Raw genomic sequence first — 22130 nt, 5'->3', positions numbered from 1 at the left:
GAAGGGGGCCAGGTGAGGGTATTCCCTCAAAGGCTCAGTCCTCTGTTCTTAACGCTACCTTGCTATCGCAGGAAATGGCGAATAGTATAAAAAAAAAAAATTGCACCCCTGAGCTTTATATGATGTAAACAGATCTTTTACAACACCACAGTAGTTTTTTGATCAGTGATTCCCCCAAAAATCTTTGCAAATTCTCTTAAATGAGAGCCATGCAGTTTTTTCAACTCATTTAGCTACAAAAATACCGTTCTTGATTTTTGCATCACTGATTCTGGGGAATTTATTCCTCAAATATATGAATCCAAAGCCAGTTTTATCCATAAGTTTAACGAAGTTCTTCATCAACCCAAGCGTACGGGCAAAGGAGGCAGATAAATTTTCTCAGGATCAACAAGAGGAGGATTGATGACATTCTTCTTCAATGGAGTCAGTGACATCAATTTTGGCCACACTTTCTTTACATAATGATTTTTCTTGTCCTGGCTGTCCTATCACATAGGAAACAAGAGAACTTCATGTAACTACGTTGCATTCCAAGTAAAAGTGCCACAACCTTTCTGTCACCACATACATTCAACTTGAAATTCCCATGCATAATTTATTCCAAAAGAAGCTTCATGTTATCATATGATTCCTTCATGTTAGCTGTGAGAGCCAGAAGAATGGAGGGGAACTTATTTCTGTTGTGGAGTAGAAACACTTTCAAGCTCATTTTTTGATGAGTCAATAAACAAGTGCCACTCATTTGTGTTATATTCATGGCCAAGTGCCTCCATAACAGAGCAAACATCATTGCAAAACACCAGACCATCTTCAAGGGAGATTTTTTTTTGAAAGAGACATGTCAATCATGATTAAAACGAACTTTAGTTTCATTCTGGAGAAGATTCCAGCCCTTTAACCTGGAACCCAAAAGTTCGGATTACTTCTTAGAGAAATCTAAATCACGGATGTGGTCATCAAGATCTTGACTCAGCAAATGTGGTTCACTTGAAGAACAGCTTGCTTCAAATGTAGGATCCATATTGTCCTCTACTTGTCTACTTTCTGATCTCCAGACTCATCATCACTCAGTGTCATGTTTCTAGGAGGCTCTGGTACAGGTAATTCCTGACTGAGAGGTACTGACCTCATAGCAGATTGGTAAATAGAATATTTGACAGTATGCTTGGATTTTGATGTTATACCATTTATATTTGTCAGGCAGAAGTAGCACTCCAAAGTGTGATCTTTGGATTCCCTCCAAACTATAGTATTGGCACATGTGACACAACAAATATGGGGGGGCCTAATCTTTATCTTGGTTACCCACTTTAGAACCAAAGCAATTTTTAATAAGGGGTGTGAAAGAACATTTTTGTGATATGAATATCAATTCACTGCAGATGTAGTATTATAATGGAGGATGGGGCATCAGCACAAAACTTGAGTACACAAAACCACAATCTGTCAACAGAGTAGAAAAGACACTGTTTACACATTGAGATCTAGCCTGCAGCTGACAAAGAACTGCTACTCAGGAGTAGGCATGCTTTGCATGCCCCAACATTTCCAGTTGTGTTTCTGCAGGCCCCTAGTGACTCATTTACCAAGGATTGTGCTTTCAAAAGGAAGCTATTGCATTTCACATACACTGAAAATAGCTGTGTTTGTTAAACTTTTTATTTCAAATGCTTTGTAGAGAACTGGTACATACATAGTGTATGCAATGATATGCGAGTATGCTGGAATAAAAAAATTACTTGTGATAGAGAAATTTTGAAAACATATTTGAATTCAACATGCAAAAATACATAAGAAACAGATATTCTTTTTCATGGGACAAAATCTTTGCTGACCAGTGTAGTGGGTGATATGAATGTAAAGGTGGGATTTGATGGAACTGTTGAGATAGTTGGTGAATGGGGAGTGCCTGGAGTGAATGAGAATGGAAGTTATCTTTTGGATGTCTGTGCTGAGAGGGATTTATTCCTTACAAACATCTTTTTTCAGCAGAAGATGATCCACAGATATATGGAGATACGAAATAATGAAAGAAAAGAAAAGCAAATGAGTGACTATGTGGCAGAGAATGAAAGGCTGAGAAAGGTTGTGCGGAATGCTTTTGTTGTGAAAGGATTCTTCAGAGATTATGAAAATTTTGCAGTTCTTGTGGAGGTGAAGATCAGGGAGAGGTGGAGGTATTGTGCATGGAAGAACAGAGAGGTAAAAGTGCTTGAAAGTGAAAAGAATAAGGAAGAATACAGGGAAGAGGATGAAAGAAAGGTGATAGAAAGTTTGGATGAAAGTAAAATAAATGTTGGGATGCAGCCATGTGTGAATGAAGTGTTTAAAATGTTTCCAGAAAGACTATTAAAGGTTGTAGAATAAGCAGTTGTATACAAGGTTGTGAAATATAAGAATAAAAGTGGTTATGAATGGAGGATGATTGAGATTAGACATGCTGTGAAAGGGAAGAAAAAGGCATGTGGTAGACTGCTTGAAAGGAGTGTACCAGAGTAAGTTTAGCAAAGAAGGAGAGGAGAATATCAGAAGCGTAAGAAGACGGTTAAGAAGTTGATACAGGAAAGAAAAGAAAGAGCAGATAACGGTTATGGAAGAAAGTTGAGAGAAAACTTTAGGGAAAATGAGAAACTGTACTAGATGGAGGTGAAAAAGGAACAAGGTAGATGGCACAGTGGAAGTGTAAAGGTGAGAAGTAAGAAAGAGGAGTTGTTTATTCAAAAGAAAGAAGTGAAAGGAAGATGGAATGTGGGAGAAGATGAGGCAGCAGTTGTTAAATGCATAAGTATGGAGAATGGAAGGAAAAAGATAAAAGTGAAGGAGTCTACAGTAAGAAGGGAGGTAAAAAGGGCAATAATAAGGTCGAGGGTAGGAAAGGCACCTGGAATGGATGGGGCTATAGTTGAAATGTATGGAGAAGAAAGTGTAAGAGAGTGGATGCATTTGCTCCATAATTTAGCATGAAAGTTGAAGGTTGTGCCTGAGGTTTGGGTGAAAGCTATCACTGTGTGTTATTCAAAGGAAAGGGTACTAAGAATGTATGTAGAGTTATTATTGGGGACCATGTAAAGTGTATGCAAGACTGATTGAAAGAGTGATGAAAATGATTCAATGAAGAATAACTGAGGAGCAAGGGGGTTTCAGAAGAGGTAAGGGCTATATGGATAAGATTATTGCATAGAATGACAGTGGAAAAGTATCTAGCAAAACATACAAAGCTGTATACAGCTTTTATGGATCTGGAGAAAGTGTACAACAGAGTCAAGAGGAATGCTTTGTGCAATGTGTTAAGGATATGTGGGTTAGAGGGACAACAGGTGAATGGTGTAAAAGCCTTCTGTACAGAAGCAAAAGCATGTGTAAGACTGGATAGAGAGCTGAGCAAAAGTTTCAGTATACATGTGTGTGTGAGGCAGGGATATGTGAGGTCTCAATAATCATTAGAAAACCTTTAGGGGAGTGTCAGTGATACAACTCAAAGCAGGGTCATGGCCAAAACTACAGGGTAAAATGACGTTTTGAGTAAATAAACATTTCTCTCTTCCCTTTTTTTTTTGATCTTCAGAGAACTTTTTCTAAGAACTTGTTGATGTCCTTGACTTGAAAACAATAATAGTTTCTGCCAGGGTCTCATGAATTGGAAAGTTCCCTTTACATTTTGATGGCTACCTCAGCATAATGGGCTTCTATTTCACCAAAGACACCAAAATGCAAATAGTTGGTAGAGGCCATGAAAGTCATCGCATGTCAAAATCAGAAAGCTGTGGATTCTATGATTCCTCATACCCCAGAATAGCCTGATGTTTGGATGTAGGATTTTGTTCCTCAATGATTATAAAGGACCTAATGAAAAAGACTCTGTAGCTGCTTTCCCTCCAAAAAATCAAGATTGATCCCACAGTAAAAGATTGCTTATAAGAAGAGAGTCCCTGAAAAGGTCTTTTTATTGATGCAGACAATACTCATGGGTCTTTTAGCTACAAAGCAATCTTATGTTGCTAATCTATGTTCCTTTAAGGTTATACATGGAGCATTTTCAAAGAAATCCTAATCACAGACTGAAGCTGTTGACCAATTCTGTCTCTCTACTATAGTTATTTACTAAGGAAACCTTTTCCAAGGTATCTAGATCATGGGAACCATATTGGGTTACACAAACAAGAGCTCCAGATGCCTTTTCAGCTGGTATTATATGTTTTACAAACCTCACCAATCTTGGTTTAGGAGCCTATGTTCAAGCTCTGAACTTAATAACTTAAAAAGATAAGTTTTCAGATCTTGCAAAGCCTGAGATCTGAGAAACACTTACGATTGCCTTCATAATCTTTTATCAATTTAAGACCCTATCTGACGGAATGACACCTCTTCCAATATTTCCTTGAAGATTTAGGTGCTTCTGTGTTTTAAAGTCCCTCTTTTACTTTTGTTATGAATTATCGAGGTCAGTGACTAGAATGGTGCCCTACAGCCCAGATTTCTTAATAAAAGGAGTTTCTCTCTGCCTTATAGCACCTTAATGTTTCATGAAACTCCACTCTTGATAGCCCTTACTGCTAGGAGAAGAACGGCAAGTCAAAATGCAGTGTTTACACATAAAAAATGCTCCTGATGGCAAGTAAACTTTGGATGAAACAAGTTGATCATCAAGATTCTGAGGGAACATCACTTGTATCCAGGAATCTGAAAACCTTGCTCAGTACGGAATCTTTCTGCCTGGGACCATGAGAAGATTAGTTTTTGTGAACCCTTTTTGCCTGTAGGTCAGAAGCCATGTGTTATGGCAGGTAGCCTACAATGTTGGCCTTTCTGAAAATTTTCTCTCAGGAAGTTCATGAGGGAGACTTGGTTCTCACCGTAACATGTCGATCAAACTTAATTTAAGTGTAAAATGTTATAACAAACTCACTATCTTAATCGAATTCTTAATCTGGTTTCGATGAATACAAAATACTGTCTGCCATATTTCCTTGATCAATAAGAGAACTTGACTGTAGACTCTAAAGTAAAGGAGGGATGAAAAGGAATTCAACAAATGGTCTAGTGAAAGTCATGGATCTTTGATAAAAAAGAACAAACCTTAAAACCTCATGACCAAAAGGAATAAACCTCAACATCTCATGATCAAAAGGAATAAACCTTAATACCTCATGATCAAAAGGACAAACCTTAACACCACATGACTAAAAGGAATAAACCTTAATACCTCATGATCAAAAGGAATAAACCTTAACACCTCATGACCAAAAGGAATAAACCTTTAATAAGACCTCATGATCAAAAGAAACAAACCTTAACACCTAAGTAATAGTGATCATTATGATTATTTACATTATTTGTCTTAGTAAACATGGACATAGCATTTCTATCATGGTGTGGTGAAAGGCACATAGCAAAAGGGAGGTAGAAGCAAGCATATATCGCACAGGGGATATAATGCATCAGCAAAGTTGGATGACATGTGGACCCAAGAGTGCCTTGTTCCATCAGTATCACATAAAACTGGGCATCATAGGATGTGTACATAATGAGTAACAGTGTCCATCCAAATACAAGAATGATACTGTTGAAAATATGCTAACACTGATAGTACAACATGGTCAAATCATATTAGGTATAAGGCATACTTGGTGCAGAATGCACGAGCACTGATAATAACATATATGAAATTTTAGGCACGTCTAACAAAAGGTGCTCAAATTACAGGATACAGAGTAATAAAGATGGTTTCAGTTTCATTAAACCAGTTCCATGATGCAGGATATAGCTCAGGAAATTGCAAACTTTAGGTACAGTTAGAGAATCATTGCAGTGATCTTAAAGTTCTTGATAACTTAGGCCCTGACACCTGAAATGAGTGTTGCATGGCATTACTTTAGTTGATCAATATGTGGTTTTAATCAGTGACAGAGAATGCTCCCAGTCTGACCTCACTCAATATAAGCCCTTATATTACTGAACACGTAACATTTAATGTAGGGTTGTAAAGCTCAACATTTCTGCACATCTCTCATGGGCACCTTACTATCATGAGATAAGATACTTCTGGGCCTAAGGAACTAAGTGCATCACAAACTACATGACATGACAGGAAGCTAAGAACTAACATATGAGGTTTACTCAATACATGTATATGGTGTGTGCAAAGGGGAGAAATCTTTAGCTAATAACCCAAACAACTGCTAGTTTATAAGCAATATTTATCTGTTTATTTGTTGTCATCCCCTATAGAATGCATAGCAAGTTCTGACAACAAACTGGCAGTAAGACTTATTAATTCCCAATATAACTTCACAGACTAACACACTTTCCCTATTCTACCGGCACTGTTCCAGATTCTGTTCAGAGGAGCTGGCTGCTTGTTTGCTTTGACCATTTGTTGTAACTACTACAGTCCTCATTAAGCCATTGCATTAAATGTATACTTTATGGCCATTAGCAAATTGAGGTTAGGCCACTGTGATGTCTGTTTCTTCCCCTATGCTACTAAGCTTTGGAACTCTTTATTTTCTTGCATCTTTCACAACAACTGTGACCTGTGACAAGTGTATCTTTTACCCAAGAATGTCTCAGAGTATTCTTTTCTTGTTTTCTCTATTCCTTTTGCTTTTGTGTTCACTGACATTAACTTAATGACCAATTCTATCCATTAATGCGACACATACAACATACAGAGTGAAGGAAGAGCTCAATATGATTATCATCTAACAGGAAATAAGCCTCAACATTCTGTGTGTAAAAAGGAACTGGGAGTTGACATCATTCTTAACCTGTCACCCGGGTCTCACTTTAGGAAAATATTTGAGGAGACAAATTATCTGCTGGCTAACATAAGAATAGCATTCAGATACATGGATAAGGAAATATTTAGAGAGCTTTTCATATCCTACATAAGACCAAAACTAGAATACTTTATGCTACTCAGGTTTGGTTACTCAACCTAATGATGCACAAAGAGCTAACAGAGGTCTAGAGGATGGCAAAAGTAAATGGTACCAGAATTAAGAAAGCTGAGCTACAGGGAAAGGCTTGAGAGAAGTGACCCAATCACAGAGTTTAAGTTCTAAAACAGACTGATAATTCAGATGGTAAACAGTTCTTTGAGAGATGTAGGAACAGAGCAATGAGAGATTATAACAAGAACTTAATCTACTTCTATCTAATAAGCCATGACTTGCATGAAAAATGCTGTGGTCCCAGAATGCCTTCTTAATTCACTCTGATTGGTATAGACCTCTCCTTGTTGTATCATTTGCACATCACCTGTTCTCTAAATTTTGCAAGAGAAATCTGCTTATAAATAATGTAGTCACATAAGGAAAGAAATCTGTTTGCTCTACAGGAAGGTGTTCTTTAAAATGTGAAAACAATTAATATCAACATGCACTTCCGAGCAGTAAGGTGTTATGATAGTATTCATTTTGACAGCGTATGACAAACCAATATGCAAATATGCCAACAAAATATGGGAGAGTAAGGTATAAACTGTTAACAGAATATGGAAAGAGTACAGAATAAATCAAAGACCTTCATCAATACCTTTATTTTGGATGCATCTTCGGCAGAATATTGAAGCAACAGTAAGTTATCATTATCAGCTTCTGCTAAATGGTCTAGTAATTCCTTTAGCAAACTTGAGTCACCTGTCAAATTCTTCTGTAAATCTTCAAGTTCCCTCTGTCGTTGGGTTACATGGGTTTCCAGCAGTTCAGAATTTTCATGGATGTTAGCTAGGTCACTGTGTTTTTTCCTACACTGCCGCACAATGCCTTCTGCTTCATTACTTGCTCCTTTCTCTTGTTTACTTTCTGACTCGATATCTTGACGATGAACCAAAACTAAACTCTGGAATGACATGTAGTTTCTAAATAAAAGTTAAAAGCATAAAGGGACACATGATTCAGCACTATAAAAATACAGCCTAGGTACAGCCAATGATTATAGTAATGTATTGAACAGTTGATCACAATGAGGTATATTTTTCCACTGCATAAAAGTGAAGAAAGGTGGTCTATTACCTGTATATTTTCCATCATCTGTGTCATATCTGAGACATACTCAGCATTTCGTTTCTGTGCTTCACTTTCTAATTTCCAAACATCTTCTACTCGTGAAACATTTTGTCGTAATTGCTCTACATCTTCAGCTAGATCTTGATTGGTATTATTCAAGAGCAGTAACCCCAGGCCAGGATTGGCAAGAGCTTTTTCAAGGGCTGCTTCCATTTTCCCCTATTTTCTGAAAAATATCATAGTTACTTTAAGAACATGAAGTGTAATATATGAATATATAATCTACAGATTCAACGTAAATAAAATAGCAGTACCAGCATTCATAATAATGAGAAATATTAATATCTATTTTGTTTTACAAAACAAAAATTCAAGTTTCCTATATTATATTTTGTCACTGTCTCCTGCATTATAGAAGTAGGGCAAGGAAACAGACAAAAGAATGGCCCAACCCAACCACATACATGCCCACACATGCACATATACATACCTATACATTTCAATTATATGGGAGGGTACTGACTGAGAGGGTAAAGGCACGTACAGAGCATCAGTTGGGGAAGAGCAGTGTGGTTTCAGAAGTGGCAGAGGATGTGTGGATCAGGTGTTTGCTTTGAAGAATGTATGTGAGAAATACTTAGAAAAGCAAATGGATTTGTATGTAGTATTTATGGATCAGGAGAAGGCATATGATAAAGTTGATAGAGATGCTCTGTGGAAGGTATTAAGAATAAATGGTGTGGGAGGCAAGTTGTTAGAAGCAGTGAAAAGTTTTTATCGAGGATGTAAGGCATGTGTATGAGTAGGAAGAGAGTGATTGGTTCTTAGTGAATGTCGGTTTGCGGCAGGGGTGTGTGATGTCTCCATGGTTGTTTAATTTGTTTATGGATGGGGTTGTTAGGGGGGGTGAATGCAAGAGTTTTGGAGAGAGGGGCAAGTATGAAGTCTGTTGTGGATGAGAGAGCTTGGGAAGTGAGTCAGTTGTTCACTGATGATACAGCGCTGGTGGCTGATTCGGGTGAGAAACTGCAGAAGCTGGTGACAGTTTGGTAAAATGTGTGAAAGAAGAAAGCTGGGAGTAAATGTGAATAAGAGCAAGGGTATTAGGCACAGTAGGGTTGAGGGACAAGTCAATTGGGAGGTAAGTTTGAATGGAGAAAAACTGGAGGAAGTGGAGTGTTTTCGATATCTGGGAGTGGATTTGGCAGTGGATGGAACCATGGAAGATGAAGTGAGTCATAGGGTGGGGAAGGGGGCAGAAGTTCTGGGAGCATTGAAAAATATGTGGAAGGTGAGAACATTATCTTGGTAAGCAAAAATGGGTATGTTTGAAGTAATAGTGATTCCGGCAATGTTATATGGTTGCAAGACGTAGGCTATAGATGTAGTTGTGCAGAGGAGGGTGGATGTGCTGGAAATGAGATGTTTGAGGACAATATATGGTGTGAGGTGGTTTGACTGAGTAAGTAATGAAAGGGTAAGAGAGATGTGTGGTAATAAAATGAGTGTGGTTGAGAGAGCAGAGGAGGGTGTTTTGAAATGGTTTGGCCACATGGAGAGAATGAGTGATGAAAGATTGACAAAGAGGATATATGTGTCAGAGGTGGAGGGAACGAGGAGAAGTGGGAGACCAAATTGGAGGTGGAAAGATGGAGTGAAAAAGATTTTGAGTGATCGGGGCCTGAACATGCAGGAGGGTGAAAGGCGTGCAAGGAATAGAGTGAATTGGAACGATATGGTATATCGAGGTTGACGTGCTGTCAATGGATTAAAACAGGGCATATGAAGCGTCTGGGGTAAACCATGGAAAGTTTTGTGGGGCCTGGATGTGGAAAGGGAGCTGTGGTTTTGGTGTATTATACATGACAGCTAGAGACTGAGTGTGAATGAATGTGGCCTTTGTTGTTTTTTCCTTGTGCTACCTCGCACATATGCAAGGCGAGGGGGATGCCATTTTATGTGTGGCGGGGTGGTGACAGGAATGAATAAGGGCAGACTATGAATTATGTACATGTGTATATATGTATATGTCTGTGTGTATATATATGTATACGGTGAGATGTATAGGTATGTATATGTGCATGTGTGGACATGTATGTATATACATGTGTATGTGGGTGGGTTGGGCCATTCTTTTGTCTGTTTCCTTGGCTACCTTGCTAACGCGGGATAGCGACAAAGTATGATAAAAAAAAAAATTTCAATGTATACACACATATTCATACACAGACATATACATATATACACATGTACATATTCATACTTGCTGCCTTCATCCATTCCCGTTGCTGCCCCGCCACACATGAAATAGCACTCCCCTCTCCCTGTGCGTGCGCGAGGTAGCGCTAGGAGAGGACAACAAAGGCCGCGTTCATTCACACTGAGTCTCTAGCTGTCATGTGTAATGCACTGAAAACAGCACGTTGACCCCAGTATACCAAATCATTCTAATTCACTCTATTCCTTGCACGCCTTTCACCCTCCTGTATGTTTAGGCCCTGATTGCTCAAAATCTTTTTCACTCCATCCTTCCACCTCCAATCTGACCTCCCATTTCTCCTCATTCCCTCCACCTATGACACATATCAAGTATTTTCTTCCTGGGGTGCTTCTCTGGATGACAGCTAAAAAGAACCTATTGGATCATAAAAGTACAATGAATAATGATTGACATTCACTCATATATTGCATTTCATTCATCATGTGTCTGACTATGTTTAGGAGTCAGGTAATTGGTGAATAAAAGTGCATCTTACAGAATATAGATAAAATTTCATATGAAAATAAAAATAGAGGATGTGTGGATCAGGTGTGTGCTTTGAAGAATGTGTGTGAGAAATACTAAGAAAAAGAGATGGATTTGTATGTAACATTTATGGATCTGGAGAGGGCATTCGATAGAATTGATAGATATGCTTTGTTGAAGGTCTTAAGAGTATATGGTGTGGTAGGTAAGATGCTAGAAGCAGTAAAAAGTTTTACTAGGGATGTAAGGCATGGGTACGAGTAAGAAGAGGGGGGAGTGATTGGTTTCCAGTGAATGCCAGTCATCTGTGGCAGGGATGTATGATGTCCCTATGGTTGTTTAATATGTTAATGGATGGGGTGGTTAGGGAGGTAAATGGGAGAGCTTTGGAGAGAGGGGCAAGTATGCAGTCGGTCTGGATAGGAGGGCATGGAAACTGAGTTAGTTGTTAATTCGCTGATGATACAGCTCTGGTGGCTGATTCAAGTGAGAAACTGCAGAAGTTGGTGATTGAGTATGGAAAAGTGTGAGAAAGGAGGAAGTTGAGAGTGAATAAGAGCAAGGTTATTAGGTTAAGTAGGACTGAGGGACACGTTAATTGGGACGTAAGTTTGAATGGAGAAAAATTGGAAGTGAAGTGTTTTAGATACCTGGGAGTGGACATGGCAGCGAATAGAACCATGGAAGTGGAAGCGAGTCATAGGGTGGGGGAGGGGGGGTGAAGGTCCTGGGAGCGAAGAAGAATATGTGGAAGGAGAGAACGTTATCTTGGAGCAAAAATGGGTATGACTGAAGGGATAGCGGTTCCAACAAAGTTGTATGGTTGGGAGACATGGACTAATGATAGTGTTGTATGGAGGAGGGTGGATGTGTTGGAAATGAAATGTTTGAGGGCAATATGTGGTGCAAGGTGGTTTGATCAAGTAAGTAATGAAAGGATAAGAGAGATGTGTGGAAATAAAAAGAGTGTGGTTGAGAGAGCAGAAGAGGGTGTGTTGAAATGGTTTGGACATATGGGTGGTTGGACATATGGGTGGTTGAGAGAGCAGAAGAGCATGTGTTGAAATGGTTTAGACATATAGAGAGAATGAGTGAGGAAAGATTGACAAAGAGGATATATGTGTCAGAGGTGGAGGGAAAAAGAAAAAGCAGTAGATCAAACTGGTGATGAAATGATGAAGTGAAAAAGATTCTGAGTGATCAGAGCCTGAACATGCAGGAAGGTGAGAGATGTGCAAGGAATTGTCAACTGGAACAATGTGGTATACTGGGATCGACATGCTGTCAACGGACTGAATCAGGGCATGTGAAATGTATGGGGTAAACCATGGAAAGGTCTGTGGGGCCTGGATGTGGATAGGGACCTGTGGTTTCGGTGCACTACACATGACAGCTAGAGACTGAGTGTGAATGAATGTGGCCTTTTTTTTTTCTGTTTTCATGGCACTGCCTCGATGAAGCAGAGGGTTGCAATGCTGTTCCTGTGGGGCAGGGTGGCACTAGGAATGGATGAAGGCAAGTAAGTATGAATATGTACATGTATATATGTATATGTCAGTGTATGTGTATGTATATGTATGTACATGTGTATATGTTGATATATGTATATGTAAATAAGTGCAAGAATGAGAAGAGGGTGGTGAAAGTGAGCGAGCTTGGAAAACAGATGTGTGAAGAAAAACCAGGAGAGACTGGGAGTAGAATGGTAAAAGTTTAGAGCAAACAAAGCTACATGAGGAAAGAGAAGTTACTAGGGAAACTGATAGCATGAGCTAAAAAAGTGTAGCATGCAAAAAGTGGGAGGTGGGCAGATGAGAAATGGTAGTGAGTGGAGGGATGATGAAATAAAGTCGTTTGTGAAAGAGAAAAGAGAGGTATATGGGAAGTGGTTACAGGGAAAGAGTGTGGATGATTGGTAAATGAGAGAGAGAAAGTGACAGGAGGTCAAGAGGAAGGGGAAGCAGGGGCTGAAAAAGAGGCCGTATGAAAGTTGGAGTAAGTGAGTATTGGCAATCCTCAGGTAGAATACGATGTTTTGGAAGAAGGTTAACAGTGAGAAAAACAAGAAAATTAATGGGAGCATCTGTGAAGGGGGCAAATGGGGAACTGGTAACAGGCTGTAATGAGGTGAAAAGGAGATGCTGTGAGTATTTGAAGTATTGAATATGTTTGATGGTAAGATGGTAAACACAGGGTAACTGGTTTTTGAAGTTATGTGAAGTGAGAGACAGGCACGGCAAGTAATTTGGTGAAGAGGAAAGAGGTGGTAAGAGCCTTTCATAAGATAAAATGTGGCAAGGCAGCTGGAGTTTATACTACTGCAGCTGAATTTCTTAAGAAAGGAGGTGACTGTATTGTTGACTGTTTAGTCAGGATTTTAAATGTATGTATGGATCATACGCATCTTGGTGCAGTGCCTTAGAATTGGCAGAATGCTTGTATAAAGGCACTGTATAAAGGTAAATGGGGCAAAGGTGAGTGTTTGAACTAAAGAGGTATAAGTTTGGGAAAGTGGTGACTGAGATGTAGAAGGCATGTACAGAGCATCAGATATGGGAGGAACAGTGTGGTTAGAAGAGAAGCAAAGGATGTGTGGATCAGGTGTTTGCTTTGAGGACTGTCTGTGAGAAATACAAACAGTAAGATTTGTACGTGGAATTTATAGATCTAAAGAAAGTATGTGATAGTTGTGATAGAGATGCTTTGTGAAAGGTGTTACAAATACATGGGTTGGGAAAAAGTTCTTAGAAGCAGTGAGTAGTTTTCAACAAGAGTGTAAAGCATGCCTGCGAGTACACAGAGGCAGGGTGTGGTTCCAGGTGAAGGTGGTTCTATGGCAGGGGTGTGTGATGTCATCATGACTATTTAATTTGTTTATATATATGTGGAAGTAAGTGATTTAGGGGGCCTGGGAAGTGTATCAGTTTTTTTTTTGCTAATGACAAAGGAAGTTGGTGCCTGAGTTTGGAAAAGTGTGTGAGATAAGAATGTGAAAAGAAAATGTGAAAAAACAAGGTTATTACATTCAGCAGTGCAGAGTAACAGGTTAGCTTGGTTGTGAGTTTGCATAAAGAAAATATGGAGGAGGCAAAGAGTTCTAGATAGCTTGGAGTGAACATGGTAGTGAATGGAATTAGGTAAGCAGAAATGAGTCATAGAGTGCGTGACGGGGCAAAGGTTCTGGATGCAATGAGGAATGTGTGGAAAGAAATGTCTAGAAGGGTGGAAATGGGTATGCTGGATTTTATATAGTAGTCCCAATGATGTATGGATGTGAGGCATGGGCTATAGATAAGAATGTGTGAAGGAGGGTGTATGTGTTGGAAATTGAATATATGAGGACAACGGGTGGTGTAAGGTGGGTTGATCTAATAAGTAATAAAAGGGTTAGAGTGTGGGTAAGAGTGTGGCAATAAAAAGAGTATGGTTAAGAGAGCTAAAGATAGTGTGCAGAAATGGTTTGGACATATGGAGAGGTTGACAAAAAGTATATGTGTCAGAAGTGGAGGGGTTAAGGAGAATGGGGAGACCAAACTGGAGACAGAAGGATAGAGTGAAAAAGATTTTGAGCACTTAGGATCTGGACATGCAAGAGTGTGAAAGGTGTGATCAGGATGGAGTGAACTGGTTTGATGTGGCATACAGGGGGTGACATGCTGTCAGTGGATTGAACCAGGGTATATAAAGTGGCCAGGGGTAACAGAGGAAAGGTCATTGGGGCCTGGTTATGGATAGGAGAATGTAATTTCAGTGCATTACATGACAGCTAAAGAATAGATGTGAGCAAGTAAAGCCTTTCTTCATCTGTCTCTAGAGCTATCTTGCTATCATAGAAGTATGGAAATATAACCTGTAATATAAAACAAACAATAAATCAATAAACTAACTTCAGAGTATTGATATCACTGTCTAAGACATGGGGATAACATACTACATAATGTTTTTCTTAATTTTGAAAAATTTCCATTGTAATTCACGACTTAATCTGCCTTGAGCCTCTCATTCCTCTGCATATACTGTAAGGAGTGCATATTTTCTCTGTGTGCATTTTACATTACGTGCAGAGAAATAAGGCCCAAGATGAATTACCTCTTGAATTGCACTGGATAAGCATACATGTCATTTTGCCCCCCGTTTTACCAACAAAGTCCATTTTGATCAGATTAGACGCAATTGGAACACATTGAGAGTGGTTTTCACACAATATGCTGATGAAAATGACCTAAGATGATTTATACTCTAAATTGCAATTGTTAATTGGCAGCCAATGAGAAATACATTACTGCATGTGCCTCATGTGTCTCCTGTTTTGTCCGTAATATCCATGTTGGGCCAGACTTGAGACAATATGAACACAAATTGGATGGGTTCCTCACAGTATATATAGAAAATGAGTGGCCTAAGATAATTTAATCCATCAGTGATTGGAACATACACAACTATTCTACCATTTTGTAGGTAGTACTTGATAGGCATCTACCAACCAGGGAGGTATATTACCAAAAATACCTGCCTGGGTACTGGGAGGGTTAGTTATGGCTGCATCACTTCAGTAGTTGCATGCCTTTGACCTAGGTAGCTTATCTCTTCTTTATGCCTTACACAAATATGGACTGCTGGCACTCTGTCCACAAACACAATCTCTCCTTGTTACACATAACACTTGACAGCACTTGACTCACAAAACTTACACAACTCATTCTTTAAAACTCTAGATTTACCTGTTGTGAGCACTTTGCTGAAGCCCTGCTTTTTGGCAAAATATTAAGAGCAGTAGACGAAAGTATTAGGTAGGAACATTAGGGAGAAGTAGAGCATGGGAGCATTACGTAGAAATGTTGGAACATTATGCAGGAATATTAGGTAGATACATTAAGTAACTGATAGGAACATTAGCAGGAAGCTTCTAAAATCAATGCACTAGAGTTGCCCCTCCCAGGACCTGTTAAAGGTGAGGCATAATGGCTAAGAAGCAGCACTGGAGTTCAACAGTTATAGAGAATCTCTTGCCATGGCAAACCCCTTGAGGAAGTCCCCAAAGGCAAAGAGCATCAAATATATAGACAGATAGATAGAAATGCCATTTTTGCCTTCTGTAAAATCTATGTTGGGCCAGGATAATGCAATCTGAACACAGAAGGATGTCCCTCATTACAATATCTGCCAACATGTTAGCAACCCGAAATGATTTAACCCCTGAATTGTAACGTTATTTATTCATAATAGGAAAAATACTTTGCATAAGTGCCATCTCTGTCCCCTGCTTTGGCACTCAAATCTCAGTGAGCAAGGCTCTATACAACTGGAACACATACAGTGGATGTGCCTAATGCAATAAATGCAGAAAAATGAATGGCTCATAATTCAATCCTTGACCTGAAAATAAGAAACACAGGTGAAGAAACAGCTTGGGAATATGAAACAGCATTACAAGGGAGCTTAACAGTAGAACTTATCAATAGAAATATGTGAGATGAGCGTTGCAACTATTGGCTCTTTATTGCTCATCTCAGTTACGTCTCAGTTTATCACAATCTTTATTTCATTTCTTATCATAGTGTTAAGGGAAATCAGTTCCCCCCTTTTTTTCATAGGAAGAGAGTGAGGCAAGAACTCAATATGTACCATACAACTCACATGACTCTAGATGACTGTAACAACTTTCCTATTTAAAGTATATGTCAACAAATCCAAAAATAATGGGGTGCAAGGAGAGTACATTATCCTATAATAATCTATGAAGGCACTTCATGAAATTGAGTAAAGTGATATTCATTATCTTAAGTCATGTACGTGCTTCTAACTATCTTACCTAAATTTCCTTCTATATGATGGAAATGAGAAAAAATATATTGTATGATTAAAGGTTTACCAGCTAAAAAAAAATATGATGCACTTTACTGTGTAATGTCAAGCTTCTGCACACAATAAAATGTGCTAGGAGGTATCCTCCAATACTAACCATAGACCGTAGAACCTGGTCTAACCAGCTTTAAATCATCCCAAAGACCATCTGCTTCCAGCAGTGGTTAACCGGTCTGTAGTGAAGACTTACACTGAATGATCACGGCCACGTTGATGCAGGGACGACTGGTAGTTATGACAGCCACCATCAACCACAGACTAACATAAGAACGTTGTCATACATTGCAGAACTAACGTTAACCAGTGGCCCAACATCATCCTGTAGAGCAGGAATGCATTTCTGCCACTTGCCCAGTTTGTCTTGAACAGCCTATCTCAAATCCGACTTAGAAAGGGTTAATCACTATTTTATTTCAAAGAATGTCGCTCGTGAATATGAAGCATTACGAAGAATTATACCTCCAATTCTGAGCATCACTATCAAAAATAGAAATTCTGGGTAAATGATTATCTTAAAATATAATTTTCAGCTAAAGTTCAGATATGATCTTTTAAAATTATTTTAAGCTGGCACCTTGATGAGACGCGTTGCCATGACAACCGCTCCGTTGTTTACAAACATTCCTTGAACGTCCACAGGTTGGAATGTCATACAGGGACTGATTAACACCAAGACTGGATGTGTAGAGTAACATAAAGTTTTACGCAATAGTGAAGCTTCTTTATAGTCTGCAGACGTAAAATAAAGACAACAGAAGACTAAAAGTTGACTCGGTCCAGCTGTTCGTTTACCACAGCCTATACCAACCGTAAGGATTAAATAAAGTTGCAACATGTTTTCAAAACAGCTTACAAACAACAATGATCAACTTAAAAAATTGTAACGAAATACAGAGTAATTATAACTATACCTAAATTCACCCACTTAACGTGGGCTAGCGTGTGTGTGTGCATGTATGATTACTATTTGTGTGTTACGAGTACCGAGTTTTATACTCGTGTTGCCCCGTCTTCTTGATCTTGTATATATGTACCATATATTTACTCTTATGTATATATGCATGTATATGTAAATTTTTATATATATATATATATATATATATATATATATATATATATATATATATATATATATATATATATATATATACCAGATTCATCGCCGTTTCCCACGTCAGCAAGACAGTGCCAGGAAACAGACGAAGAACAGCCCATCCACTTATGTACACATATATACATGAACACCCATACACACACACACACACACATATATATATATATATATATATATATATATATATATATATATATATATATATATATATATATACACATATACATAAACATACACATGACAGTTTTAGAAAACAGCAATCCAAGCCAGTCATCACTCTAAACAAACCATCAGACTCGTGCACCCCAACCACAATATCATAACCAACATCACTCTTATCCTTGCATTCAACCTAACAAAGTTGTCACACAGGAGATAATGCAGAGGAAGAAGTCCAGACAATTGCTCACCCTAACATAACCTTTAAACTCATGCACAACCTCAACCACAGTTTTCCTATCTTCCTCACCCATAATCTCATTTCAAACTCAAAAATTTCTACTGGACTCCCAGAGGACAGTTACTTCACAGGACAGTAGTGTTCCACAGGTTAATCTTAAAAAACAGCATTTCAGACCAATCTTCACCCTAACCAGACCTTAAGACTCATTCACAACCTCACCCTGAACCTTACCCACAATCTTATACATCAAGCTCACCAAGATGCCAAAGAGATGTACAGAAATAAGTCCAGAAAACTGTTTGCCTTAACATAAACTTTAAATTCATACAGTCTCATCCACCTTTAATCTCACCTTCAACCCTAACAATTGCTAGCAGCCCCTAAAGATCAGTCACCTCACAAGACTGTGTTAGAAAACAGCGATCCAAGCCAATCTTCACCCTAACCAATACTTCAGACTCTTGCACAATATTATAAATCAAATTCACCCTCAGCCTAACAAGTTGTCACAAAGGAGACATAGATAAAGAAGTCCAGACAGCTGCTTTCCTTAACATAACTATTAAACTCACCCATAGCCTTTCCAACATTCTTGCCCTTTATCTCACCCCACACTTCAACAATTATTACTAGCAACCCAGAGGACAATCGTCTTACAGGCTACTGGTGCTCCACGGGACAATGTTAGAAAACGGCGGTGTAGGCCAGTCTTCCCACCAAATGAACCTTCAGATTCATGTACAACCTCACCCACAGTACTATACATCTGCCTTGCTCTCACCTTCACCAAGATGTCTCAAATAAGATGTATGGGGAGAAGCCCAGACAACTCCTTACCCTAATGTAACCTTTAAACTCATGCACAACCTCACCCATGAGCTTACCATCAACATCACTTTGACCCATTTTGAGAAGTCTCCCCTGACATGCATACTTTGTTCTTTTCCACTAAAATAATCTCTTCATTGAAGCAGTGTTCCCTTTATTCCTGCCTGAAAATCCAACTTCTTCATTAGCCTTCTGTGTGGCACTGTGTCAGATGTTGCTTGACAGTCCAGATATAGACAAGCCAACCAGCCTTCTCTTTTGTCTAAAAGAGAGCTCACTCTGGTAGAAAATCTAAGAGCTTTGTCATGCATGACAACCAAGCCCTGAAAACATATCATAAATCATCATTTACCTTGGTAGTTTGTCCTCGGACGAAAGTCATCCATTTGTGTTCTGATTAAGTTTTCCATCGTCATACACACCACACTTGACGGGGAGACTGGTCTGTGTAGTTCAGCAACTCTTCTCGGTCTCCTTTCTTATTGATGGGTATGATGTTTGCCATTTTCCACTTCCGGGGCACCTTACCATTTTCCAGTGACATCTTGAGCATAATTTAATGCAGTTTGTCAAGTATATCTACTTACATTTTCAACACATATGGAGAATCTTCATCAGAATCATGAGCCTTGTATGGGTTAAGACCCATCAGTATTCTATGTTATCATCATTACATATTTTACTATATATATATATATATATTTTAGTACTTTTCAATATCTTCTCCCTATTCCGTGTCACTGGTGATGGCAATGTAGTGTCTTCCACTATGAAAATACTTTTAAACTTGTCATTCATTTCCTCAAATATCCATACATTGTCCTCTGTAACTCTCCCCTCTGAATACCTTAGCTTGATTAGATGCTCATTAGCTGACAGTGTATTCCTGATGAATTTATGGAAAAAGTTTTGATCATCCCCTGCCCTTTCCATAATAATCTTTTCATTCTTTTTCACAGTTTCTCTGTTCCTCATTTGTTATCCTGTGATAGTTATTTCTTGCTCTTTCATGCCTTACTTATGCTGGCTTGCTAATTTGACACCTACATCCTCACCAAACCTTGTTGCAAAGTCCCATCATTTTTTAACATCTTTTATCTTACCACATATCTCCGTTTCAACCTTTCCTCTGTTTTTGAGCTTAGAGGCACCCATCTTCCTAATCCACTGAAATTTCACAGAACCTTTCAATATTACTGGCTACTTACCTCCATTCCCTTCTTTATATTACCACAGAATTTGATGAGTTCTGTGTAGTTCTTTGGGTTTGATCTCATCTCTACTCGTTTTTTATCCTCAGTACAAGATGAACTATTTCCAATTGATGTATTGTAAATGATGTTCTCAGTTTCCATGCTACTGAAATCCCTCATTATTAGTACTTCAGCACCTTTGAGAAGTAATTGTTCTCTAGCTTCAGGCACCATTCTAATTGTTCCCTCACTAATATCACTGTATATTTGTTCTGGTTTCTTAAAATTATTTGAAGGATTATATATTATCAACACCATTATACACATATCTCCTTCAGTTTGCTGTACTAATCAAATAGACCATCCTCCAGTATTTCCTAAAACTTAAGGCTATCTCTTATTAAGAGGGCAAGTCTTTGTTCTCTATTATCTTCTTTTTCCTTCCTGGCAGTCATGTATATCCCTTTGGGCAGAACAGGTGAAATCTTGTCTCTCTAGTAAATTTTTCTTTTCAGTAGTATCATGTGCAGTTTCCCTACTGTGATCCTTATATTTCTGCTTTTTACCATTCATTACTGATGCATTTGCTTACATCAGTTTCAGTCTGACATTTTCATCAAATCTTCTGAGGCAGGAATGACAGGGCTCTTCCATCCTTTTGCCTTGTAAGCTCACATTGTGGCAAGTTATTGTTCACTCACTGAGAACTGCATGTTGATGGAGGGCAGGCTAACCTAACTACCCAGCATGAGCTCTGGTAAATGATACATGACTCAAACTGACAAAAAAAAAGTAAATACAATCTATCACCAATGCAACTGGAATTTGGTATTACTAGATAAACTGCACAATCACACACCTGTTCATCTTGATTCTGTGTAAATGGTGGGATAGGTTTATTATTTGTTAAAGATTTCCACGAACATCATTACAGTTTCAAAGTTCTTTTTCCTTCTCACATAGAGAGGCATGAGTGGTCGTCGAGCAGCTGCAGAGGAGGAAGCACATGAGCTTGATGGAGGTCCGGGATTGGCTTATATGCCATTTGTTGTTATGGATGACTTGTTAGACAAGCTCAAACTTCTAGCATATGATAAGGACTTCCTGATAGAGTTAAAAATGAAACCCTTAAGTAGGTAAAGATCTCCAGTTAATGTATATTTCTCTGAAAGTTAATGAGGTTAAGCATATCAACATCAACAGATGAGATTATATTCTCTATTCCTGTAACATTCTTTCAGGAATTTACATACTTCTGAAATGGATTTAGAATATATGTATACCTGAATAATTTATCTAACCTAATTTTTGCATTTTTAATGAACACATACCAACTTCTTCCAGGCATTATTTTGCCATAGCAACTAATCCTGGTGAGCAGTTCTATTTGTTTACATCGCTGAGTGCTTGGCTCATCCGTAAAACAGGAAGGCATATGGAACCACCACAGGAGTATGATGATCCAAACTCAACAGTTTCCAGTATACTTGATCACCTTAGGCAGTTGGTGTGTATGCTTTGTATTCTCTGTTTAGTCTTGGAACTTTTCATGAACCTTTCCTGGAAAATGTTTGAATGATGAATAATGATTTTGTCTTAAGAATTTGTATTTGTAATATTTCCATACATCAAATAGAAAAGTATGTATGATTACTGTAAACTAAATTCACAAGTTATGATGTCATATAATGATTTAAGAAAATACTATCCAGATGTTCTTATGAGATACTGCATACAAAGAATTCAATAGAATTGATAAAAAAAAAAAACTATTTTGCATGTTCTTAGGGCCATCTTGACCACCATATAGAGAATGGAAATTGTTTCATATCCTTTGGCATTACTCCTAGATCTGGCTTATTATCTGTTTATATCTACCACATTTGACCATTGTATCTGATTACAATCCTATCTCTGTCACTTTCTGTTTGGAATGCTCACCCCATCCTCCCCTCGAAACATCAACTCT

The 22130-nt window shown here is 38.4% G+C and overlaps 2 protein-coding genes across 8 annotated transcripts in view; one reads left to right on the top strand and one right to left on the bottom strand.

The window, feature by feature from the left end:
- Positions 1-22130, bottom strand: part of LOC139750309 (coiled-coil domain-containing protein 39-like) — a 512953-nt gene that overhangs the window by 136919 nt on the left and 353904 nt on the right. For 2 of the 7 annotated variants that reach the window (XM_071664950.1, XM_071664957.1), the window contains exons 1-3: positions 16814-16998; positions 8019-8238; positions 7540-7845 (exon numbers count right to left, since the gene is read on the bottom strand). In XM_071664950.1, coding sequence (XP_071521051.1) covers positions 7540-7845; positions 8019-8225 — 513 coding nt within the window. In that variant the 5' untranslated portion in view covers positions 8226-8238; positions 16814-16998. Of the gene's footprint in view, positions 1-7539; positions 7846-8018; positions 8239-10275; positions 10504-16720; positions 16999-21492; positions 21722-22130 lie in introns of those variants that run through there. The other 5 variants (XM_071664953.1, XM_071664952.1, XM_071664956.1 and 2 more) reach the window with 5 other exon arrangements.
- Positions 17254-22130, top strand: part of IFT57 (intraflagellar transport 57) — a 47526-nt gene continuing 42649 nt past the window's right edge. The window contains exons 1-3 of the mRNA XM_071664958.1: positions 17254-17432; positions 21125-21297; positions 21506-21668. Coding sequence (XP_071521059.1) covers positions 21131-21297; positions 21506-21668 — 330 coding nt within the window. The 5' untranslated portion in view covers positions 17254-17432; positions 21125-21130. The remainder of the gene's footprint in view (positions 17433-21124; positions 21298-21505; positions 21669-22130) is intronic.

This window comes from Panulirus ornatus, chromosome 9 (genome assembly GCF_036320965.1).
Source record: "Panulirus ornatus isolate Po-2019 chromosome 9, ASM3632096v1, whole genome shotgun sequence".
NCBI lineage: Eukaryota > Metazoa > Arthropoda > Malacostraca > Decapoda > Palinuridae > Panulirus > Panulirus ornatus.
This window is presented reverse-complemented; position numbering and strand designations above follow the sequence as displayed.